Source organism: Microtus ochrogaster, unplaced genomic scaffold (genome assembly GCF_000317375.1).
Source record: "Microtus ochrogaster isolate Prairie Vole_2 unplaced genomic scaffold, MicOch1.0 UNK72, whole genome shotgun sequence".
Taxonomy (NCBI): Eukaryota; Metazoa; Chordata; class Mammalia; order Rodentia; family Cricetidae; genus Microtus; species Microtus ochrogaster.
The window spans coordinates 581,148-591,507 of NW_004949170.1; the positions used below are offsets into that span (position 1 = coordinate 581,148).

General features: G+C 48.2%; 1 protein-coding gene across 1 annotated transcript in view; it reads left to right on the forward strand.

The window, feature by feature from the left end:
* Window positions 1–6,589: 6,589 nt before the first annotated feature.
* Window positions 6,590–10,360, forward strand: part of Fam3b (family with sequence similarity 3 member B) — a 30,061-nt gene continuing 26,290 nt past the window's right edge. The window contains exons 1-2 of the mRNA XM_005370125.2: window positions 6,590–6,608; window positions 9,955–10,098. Coding sequence (XP_005370182.1) covers window positions 6,590–6,608; window positions 9,955–10,098 — 163 coding nt within the window. The remainder of the gene's footprint in view (window positions 6,609–9,954; window positions 10,099–10,360) is intronic.

Sequence of the window (10,360 nt, forward strand, 5' to 3'; positions counted from 1 at the left end):
GTCCCTCTAAATGAGCTCAACCTTCATCTCAATCAAGCGGTCTCAGCCTATTGAGATTGAGTCTGTCAGCCTCTCTCCTTTGCATTTCTTGCATTAAGAGGTTCCGGCAGCCTTATGCCAACTAGATTACCTGTGTGTCAGACTCAATCACGGTGTACTTTAGGAATCCTATAGGCTCCCAGAAGCATTTTTCTGTTTCCTGAGACTCTTTTGTACCTTTGAGAAACATGTTTTCTGTTGGACGGGCCAAACGTGGGGGTCACTTCCCTGTTTCTGTGATAAAATACCATGACTCAAACCAACTTGAAGAAGAAAGCATTTGTTTGAGTCCAGAATGGCAGGAAAGGGATCCATGCCTGTAGGAGCAGGAAGCTGGCTCATGACATTTTTATTCACCCACATGAATCAGAGAGCAAGAAGAAGTGGAGTGTGGCTGTAAACTCTCATTCCTATCTTCCAGTGAGTTCCCCAAGCAAGGCAGCACCTCCAAAGGTTCCATTCCCCCCCAAACAGTACCTGTGCTGGATGGTTTTATGTCTATTTGACACAAGCTAAAGACATCTGAGAGGAGAGATCCTCAGCTAAGAAAATGCCATTGTAAGATTCCTTTAGGCAAGCCTGTAGGATATTTTCTTAATTCTTAATTAGTGATTGATGTGGGAGGGCCCTGGCCACTATGGGCAGTGCCACCCCTGGGCAGGTGTTCCTTCCTGGACTGTATAAGGAAAACAGTCTGAAAGAGCCACGAGGAGAAAACCAGTAAGCGGCACTCCCCCATGGCCTCTGCATCTGCTCCTGCCGCCAGGTTCCTGCCCTGAGTCTCTGTCCTGTCTTCCCTCAGAGATGGACTTATAAGCTGTGAGGTGAAATAAACCCTTTCCTCCTCAAGTTACTTTTGGTCATGGTGTCATGGAAACCCTAACTAATACAGTGTCCTCAGCTGGTGACCAAATATTCAAGCATGTGAGACTACAGGCGGGGATGAGGAGGCATCTCATGTCGTGTACTTTGTCTCGTATGGCCCTTGGATGATGAATGCCCATTTTTAGTTTTAATGGAGTGTGAAGTACTTAGGAGAGTAGTAAAGCCTACCTCTTCATTTTTCTCCACAAGTTTCCAGAAACAACTAGGGCATGATGGCTCTAAACGAATCAACACTAACCACTGATGGATTTAGAATCTAAATGGACTTTGGAGGGTGGTGGGACTGGGGGAAGGTGGGAGCAATGGTCCGTGGGGAGGTGCCTTAAAGATGGCACATCTTGTAATTGACTTCTTCCAGTTTCTTTCTCTGGTTTGTGGCTGCTAGGAGGTGACTAACTTTGCTCCCCTGTGACATCCCTGGTGGTGTAGTGCCTCTGTATTATCACAGACTCCCAAACAAGCATCAGCAGCAGGAACAGAAATCCCTGACACTGTAGCCCAGGACAAATCTTTCATGTCTTGTTCCTCCCAAGTGCTTGTCATGGTGATGATATCTCTGACTTAATCCCTAGCATGCTTTTATGGCTCTACACTGAAATTCAGTGTTCTGAGAGTGTCAGACAAACTGACCAACTGAAGTTAAAGACTGTGGGGTGTCTCTTCTGCACCCAGAATTGTTTCAGGTTTCCCCTCTCAATCAACACTGCACCTTCTGAAGTGGTCTTTGTTGGGTCCAGGGGTCCCACAATAATGGAGGGTCAGACCACCGAAGTCTACTAAATGAGAAGCAAGCTTTATTCCAGAAAAAAGAAAATAAAATCACCGTGGGGCACACACAGCTTATCAGTTATTGCTATGACCGCAGCCAGAGATGGGGCTTCTGCAGCTGTGGCCATGGTGGCTGGTTTTGGGCCTCCTCTTATCATAAAATCAAGCACCAGGTGTGGGTCAAAGAGCTTTTACAACCTTGTGGTCAGGCTTAAAGTCACATTACGTTGTAAGTTTTACAGCGTTTGGTTATAGGATGTTAAGATGTTAACTTAAGAGTGTTTGTGAAAGCCTGCAGTGGACACAGCTGCTTTTCACTGTCTCTGAAAGAATGCAAGGCAGAGAGTACAGTCGTATAGAGGGACAGTTGAAAATTAAGGGAATACAAGCAGAGGATTCCACAGAGGCAATAGTTAGAAGCTAACCTTTGTCCCCAGTATCTGCCTAGTTGGGAAGCTGGGAGGGAGGAGACAATTGTGAAAAGTTTATCTCTGTACACAGTGACTTCCAGGATGTCTGTTCTTAAGGCAGAAAGTGTTAAAGGTTAACAGTGGCTGCCAGCTTGATTTTTATTCACCCAAAATGTGCTTGGGTTTCCAATTTTATATTTCTATATTCCTGGACTTGGACTCTTCAGTTCTCAGTAACCAGAATCCAGGATTACGTGGTCAGCAGCTAACTTAAGGCTGCACATTGAAAATATCTAGGTCCAGTTCATCAGTTTTGCACTTATCCTTGGCTTCAGATCCCGAAGCCCACAAGAGTTTCTTTATAAAGAATGACCTAGAGTTGGGAAGATGGCTGAGCAGGTAATAGTACTTGCCCCACAACCCTAATGACCTGAGACTGGATCCTAGGCAGAGACAGGAGAATCTCCAGAAGTCTGAGGCTTGTTAGCCTGGCTTACATTACTGCAGAGAAACGCTGTCTCAAGGAGGAAAGTGAGAACCAAAATATAAAGAGTGTCCTCTGACCTCTGTACATGTACCATGGCACACATATGCCCACACACACACGTGTATACACACACACACACACACACACACACTTAAATTTTTTTTAAGTAAGAGCCAGCAGCAGAGGAACTGAGCCCAGGTGCTGACATTGGGTGTTCTCTGTGCCTCACACAACATGCAATCCACATTCCAGGTTTGCATTCAGCAGTGCAGGCTCCCAGTTCACAGGAGGTCCTTAAGGAAGAGTGGAGAGAGAAATTATGGCCATCACTCAGCATCTCAAGCAGGGTCAATAGAAGCTTGTGAAACTTTCCTTTTCTACTGAGGACCTAATGACGAACCCTGACTTGGATTTGTCTTCAGAGAGAACACAGGGGATGTGTCACAGGGCCCTGGTACACTCTGTGAGGGACCAAGAGTTTGTAGACTCAGCTTCCTGCTAACCAGCCCTGGACTACTAGGAGATTCAGTGTACTCCAGCTGCCTAAAAGGAAGGGGTAACCAAGGTCTAGTGCCCCAGGGTAGGAGATCCTGTGCTCCATAGCACTTGTGGGCAAAACCTCCTGCAGACTCTAAGTTGCTGTGCTGCTCAGATTTCTCCTAGAGCGCAGCTTTTGCTTTTGTGTTCTCACGAAACACTGTTGGGGGTGCCTTCCTCCCTAGAGACTGTCACCACACACACAGGCACCTTCCATGCCCATTCTGAATGCTGATGCGGTTCAACTGAATTTGCCTTCCTCCTGGCTATGGAGGTGATGACTCAGAGATCCATTAACTGTTTGGAACTGTAGGACATAAATGTCCCCAGTCCACAGTGCAAGAACTGAAACAGTTCTACGTCACACATTTTATTAGTTACTTTTTGTTACTATGATAAAACACTATGACCAAGGTAGCTCATGGAAGGAAGGGTGTATTTGGACTAGTTTAAGAGGGGTAGAGTCCATGATGGCAGAGCAGATGAAGCAGACAGTAGGCATGGTAGCTGAAGCAGACGCTGAGAGTTCCATTTACGACTTTTGGTTATAGGACAATAGAATGTTATTTTAGAGAGTTTGCAAAAGCCTGTGATAGATGCAGCTGCTTTTCACTGTCCCTGAAAGAATGCAAGGCAGAGAGTAGAGCCGCATAGGGGGACAGTTAATTATTAAGGAAATGCAAGCAGAGAACCCCATAGAGGCTATTGTTAGAAGCTAACCTTTGTCTCCAGTACCGGCCTAGCTGGGAAGTGGGTCTTGAACTGCAAGAAAACTTGAACAAGAAAGCAAACTGGAAACCACACTCTGAAAACCTGCCTCCAAGGATATACACCCTCTAGCAAGGCTATACTTCTTAAGGCTCTGCAAACAGCACCATCAGCCAGGAACAAAATATTCAAATGCCAAAGACTAAGAGGAGACATTTGTCTTAAACCACCACATGCCATGTCTCTGTCTCCAGGGTTGAAATAGTGCCTGGTGCTAAGAGACATTTAACCCACTGGTTAGAAACTAGACAATTACTTCTTCCTCTTACTGGGATTCTCTGTCTAGGCTGTGTCCCCCTTCTTGACCACAGAAATGAATGTACTCCCCTCTAGTTTGGAAGAGTTCTATAGACTCAGCCCTTTCACCACACTGCATGTTCCTGGGATACACATTCAAGGACATGGAGAGCCTTTTGTATTTTTCATAGCTGGTCAGCTGAGAACGATTGAAATCACCTCCAGCTTAGTCAAGTCTGGCTGCTCCAGAGTCTCAGAGGACAAAGGAGTCTTACACAGGTAATGATAGGCCCAAGTGCTGTGCTTGTCGGGTATTTATCACTGTAATAAAACACCGAGAGAATCAACTTAATGGAGCAAATACTCAATTTTGGATCACATACCCTTTGGTGACAGAGAAAAAAGAGGAGGAGGAGGAGGAAGGCAAGAGAGAGGAAAGAGAAGAGAGAAGGAACACAATGGAGCACAAGAGTGAGAGATGATTTTTTTTTTCCTAGGCATAACTTTAACTCTGAGAGATGACAGTTTCTGGAGATCAGTAATACAAACTTAGCTGTTGTAAAGGATAAGGGTGTTGGAGAGATGGCTCAGTAGGTAAGGGCACTAGTTACTCTTGCAGATGACGCTGGTTAGTTCCCAGTACCCACATGGCAGCTCACAACCATCTATAACTCCAGTTCCAGGAGATTCAAGTCCTCTTCTGATCTCTGAGGGCTCCTACACACATAAACTCATGTAGGCATGTACTCATAATAATAAAATCAAAGGCTAAGAAGGCTACCTCTATGTGCTTTTAGCCCTAATTATAATGCATGAAGACAAACCTGTAGATAAAAGTCCCACCGCTGAAGTCAAGTGAGGCGAAGGTCGAGGTGAGAGTCTTGGTAGATGGAACCGAGGTGATGATAGAGGCGCAGGTTTGTCATTTGAAGCTGATGTGCAGAGGCAGAGGCTGGTTTTGGTGCTACAGAGCGCTGTGTGTTCCGCAGTATATAGCTATTGTACTCAGCCCAGGACTGGGACAACACTTGAGTCTTCAGGAAGAAGCCTGACTGAAGGTCCCTGTCATTTGGTCCCTCTGATTTGGGAGGTCTACAGCAGGTGTGAACAGGCTGTGTCCTCTGTCTCCTTGGGTGCGACAACACAGAAAGTCTCAGGAACACCTTTGCAAAATAGAGAGCAAAATAGAGAAGGGTTTGTTCTGGCTCACAGTCCATGGTGGGGAGTTCTGGTGGCAGGAGAGTGAAGACAGTTACATTTGCAGTTGGGAATTAAGAGGGAGATGAATGCCCAGCTCACTTTCTCTGTTTTCTTCAGTTCAGGACTGTAGACCACGGAATGATGCCACCCACTCCCAGGGTAGGTCCTCCTATTTTGATTAACCAATCTAGAAAAGCCCTCAAACACTTGTCCAGAAATTTGTCTTCTAGGTGAATCTAGATCTTCCCAGTTTGGCATTCAATACTAACCATATTGTCATGGCCAACACAACTTCTTTCTCTTCTAGAATATTGTAGAGGGATGTCCCAATATGCTAGGGCACCCTGTGTTGTGTGGCTCCAGGCTTTGGGCTTCTTGGAAGAGGAAGAAGAGAAGTGGCATAGAATCCCTACAGCAACAGGACTGGGGTGACCATCTGCTGTTGGAGTCTTACCTTCCCTTAGTGACTTGAGACCGCCCTTACTAGAATGAGTCAAAAGTTCCGTGAAAACCTGATGGGCATTTGGAATGAACATATACTCTGGGCAGTAAGAAAGTACTGTGCCTACTCAGGTAGATGGGTGGGGAAACCTTCTAGGAAGCCTTTATCCATCCTCCAACGCTGTGAGTCCCATGTCCTTGTATATACATGTCCTAGGGGACCTTCTTTCTTACCTCGTTTCCCCAAAGTAGGCATCCCATCAGTAAAGGAGAAAGTAGGGGTTAGGCACCATGGTGGGCCATACCCACAGCAAGTGGGCAGTGTGACTGCTTTGGAAACAGTATAGAGCCTTGAAATTCAGAGCAGGGGGGGCTTCACTCTGGAGCTCTGCCTTCACAAGGCTTGAGCCAAACTGTACTTCATTTCCCTTTGTAAAATAGTACCTTAAGGTCAGGGATGGTCAAGGAACACCATGTCTCCCCTTAGCTGTAAACCCTTCTGTGATCTCTCTGATTACCTCATCTCTGGCCTCCGTTTGTCTGCGGCCCCAGGCGAGCAGGGCAAGGAGTGCCTCCTGCTTCTCGGGTGACCCTGGAGCTCCAGGGTGCTGACAGCTGTGTAGCACCTACACAGCCTGCCAGCTGCACCTTCCACCTGCCTGGTCCACGGGTCCTCCCATTTCCTGGAAACTGACCTGCCCTTGTCTGCCTACAGGGCGGTCCCATCTACAGGCAGCCCAGTCAGGGTAGGTCAGCCTCCACAGGCTCCTGGGAACTGCAGCCAAGCACTAGGTAGGAGGAGAGCAGTTCCTGGAAGATGCGTCCCGTTGCTGCAGGTGAGTGCCAGTGCAGCTAGACTTGTTCCTGCCTAGGGGTAAGGGACGGCACCCCTTCCTCCTCCTAACTGCCAAGCTGAGGCAGAAGGGTGAAGGTTCTCTGGCTATGCCACTTCTTGTGGGATCCTGGTGGGAACAAGAATCCAGAGGGGTGCAGAATGGGAGCTGAGATTTCTCTGAGGGCTTACTTACCTCTTCCTCCATCTCTTCTTATTACCCAGCGGGGAGGGGTTCTGTGTACTCTCCTACCTATAGAGTAGATACCCAGTGAGGATAGGCAGGGGTCAGCAAAGTGGCTTAGTCCCTAGGAACCAGCCTACCGGAGTGGGAGGCCCTAGAACCAGAACATCTGGGAAGGGGTTGGCTGCTCACAGTGAAGCTGAGGGCTTACTAGGGGAGATGATCTTGACAGCACCCAGGCATGCTCTCACAGGCCTGTTTCTACTTTTCTAAGAATACTCAACGTTGCTGAGAGACTTGGGAAGGTAGTAAAGTGAGGAGGAAGATCGCTGTTTTCCTCAGTCCCTGAGTCTTTCAGAGCCTGCCTTTTCTGTCATTCCCTTCTCGTTCTCCTGTGAAGAAGCCCGCTCCCCTAGGGAGAGCACTAGGGAGCCACGGCAGGTGTGCGCACGCACGGCAAGCTGAGGAAGGGGAACTGTCCTTGACTTCTTACCAGGCCTCTTTTCTGGTTCTGCCTCACGGTCAGCACTGACCTGAGGAGTCAGTGTCCTGGAGTGTCCGTGGGTGGAGGTGCATGTGCCTATGTGCACCCATGTGAACAAGGACAGCGTGACATTGTACGGTCACAGCACAACCCCTTACTTTGTGTGACTGATTTCTGTGATCTTCTCGCAATGACGTTTCTCAGAACTCGTCCCTGTCCTTGACAAGTGAATGCAAATGGAGCCCATCCCTCATGCAGGGCACTTCTTTTATTCTAGTTCTTTCGGAAGAATGGTTTCACTATCTCTATACAGTATGATGGGAATACCTTTTCCTGGCTACATAGAGAGGAAGCAGAAAGCTTGCAGTCGCTCTGTCCGACTCACAGAAGAGCTATATGGTCCTTCCATCCTCGGCTTCCCCCAGGAAATGTGATGTTGGAGGAGGGGCTGTGTTACTCCCACCTTGGTGAGCTAAGGATTTGCAGTGTTCTTGGAGTAGCCCTTGTCACGGGCTCACTCTGTCCAGAGGCAGATTTGTTCTCACTGGGCCTGGGAAGCTGCCATGATACTGTCTCTGTGGGGCCTGCTGGTGGGTGCCTTCTCCCTCAACTGGGGTGTTAGCAAGGTGGGTTGTGGCGGCATTTCCTGCCTAAAAGCCTCAATGTATGGGACGGGGGAGGCAGTGGGCACCAAAGCCAGCTGACTACTGAGAGATGACTCCCCCAGCCTTCTTAGCTTCCCAGGTCTAAGAGGCATGGATGTGGCCAGGCACTTAGATGCACATGGGCAAGCACCAGGGACAAACAGCTTGTCCTTCCTCAAATTGGAGGAAACCTATTAGTAGGACCAAAGTGCTCCCTGAAAGTGTGTCTGCTTCAAATCACTTCTTTTCGAAAAGACACAGTCATGTTGGGCCAGAGTTCCTCCAGATGACCTCGTTTTAATTTACCTGTTTCTTTAAAGATTCTGTCATTGGGCTGGGTGGCAGTGGTGGCGCACGCCTTTAATCCTAGCACTCGGGAGGCAGAGGCAGGCTGATCTCTGGGTTCGAGGCCAGCCTGGTCTACACATGCTAGTTCCAGGACAGGCTCCAAAGCTACAGAGAAACCCTGTCTCAAAAAAAAAAAAATCTGTCATCAGTCATCAATCACACCCTGCTTCATTTTGAGGTCCTGACAGACAGCACAGAAATTTGGCCTCCCTGCTTGGTATACCCACAGCAGTTCAGTTCTTCAGGTAATAGTGATTGGCAGCCCCTGAGAATGAAAGAGAGGTGAGCCCTAAGATCCTCCGTGTAGCATTGGCTGGTGACTCTTCAGTGACATGGCCAGATTTCAGAGGCCCTGAGCGTCTCATAGTAAGGATGAGGCTGGAACATACGTGTACACACATATGCATATGCACTCACATTTGCACAGAGCTCTTATCTCTGAGGACAAAGTACACTGATACCAACTTATAGCCTCCTGGTGCCAAGTGCTGGCCTTTACCCCTGGGCTTCTCTGTGTTGCAAATGAACTGAAGGTGCTTATTCAAGTTGATGACTTTATTACCATACGAGAAAAGGCTGGGCCCTGGTTTCAGAACCACAGTCAAGCTCCTGAACTCCGTCAGGGACAGAGACACGGAGAGAGAGGAGAATTTCAAAGCCTGTCCCTTGTGACATACTTCCTCCAGCAAAGTTCCCCTCCCAAGTTTGTATAACCTTCCCAAACAGCACCAGTAGCTGGGGACACAGTGTCACTACATATAACACATGTATGAGATCACGTGTTTCGTCTTCATGGACCCCAGAGCTGTCCTGACCACTGTCCTCAGCTGTCGAGCTCACAGTGAGAGAACCTCTCTTTGGGGCTTTGAGCAGGGAGGAAATACTCCGGCAAGTCTGGGATTCCTCTGTACTTGTAATTGACAACCTATAGATTGTGGTCTCCCCCAGCTTCCACAGCCCTTTCCTGCTTAGCTCTGTCTTTTCTTCATTGTTCCTTATTCTACACCCCCTTCCTCTTTTCATTTCCATGGCTGAACCAGGCTTGTGGCACCAAGGAGGGCGATGTCTTCCATATCCATAGCTCCTTGTGGTCAGGTGATTTTGATAGCAAGCCAGAATACTAAGGTCTTTGGGGATCTCCTACCATCAGGATCCTTGGGTGTCTCTCAGGTCTCTCTGAGACTCTAAAACAGGTGAGGAGCTTTATGAGAGTCTCCTGTCATCTGTTGTATATGCTCAGGGTCCCTTGATGTAATTTTAAACAAAGAAATGCCATGATTGAGAAATAAACAACAGCAAAACGAAGACCACCCTCTGGAGGTTCTATTCCCACCCCAGGAGCAAGTTCGAGGCTGAGCCTGTCTCTCAAAGGCCCTGCGTGGTGTCTGTTGCTCAGACCCACACGGGATTAATCGCCACACACTCTGCTGACCTGTGAGGAGACTCAGATCCAGGGCAGCATCGGTATAGCTGCCTGATCGCTCTAGAAAACACTCCTTGTCTGTGGTGCTTGCCTTTTACTGCAGAGCCCATGGGACCATCACGTGCTCACTTTCTCCCACCAGAACTGCCTCTCCAGAAGTCTGGGTACCAGGAATGGGTGGGGACGATAGGCTGTGGAGGGAAGAGAATGCCCAGCTGTCCATGGTGATAGGTTGTCACTCTCGGAACTCCTGTCATCTCTCTCCAGGTATTTTCAAGGCACTAGTGTTTATTTTCTCCTCTCTGTGCGCCTGGTATTCTGGGTACTTGCTTGCGGAGCTCATTCCTGAGGTGCCCCTGTCCAACACCCTCTACAGTATCCGGAGCATTGGAGAGAGACCTGTCCTCAAAGGTGAGTGCTGAAGAAATGGGGGGGTGGGGGCGTGGGTAGAGAGACGGCTCAGCATTTAAAGCACTTGACAAACAAGTGCAGGTCAGAGTTTGGATTCCTAGAAGCCATGTAAATGCTGGGTGGGTGTGGCACCTGCAGAGATGAGAATCTCAAGAGCAAATTGGCTTATGGAGACTAGCCACATTTCTAGCTTCAGAATTTGATTGAGTGACTCTGCCACAATAAAGAAGGAAGAAGAAGGATTAAGACAGATGATTATAGA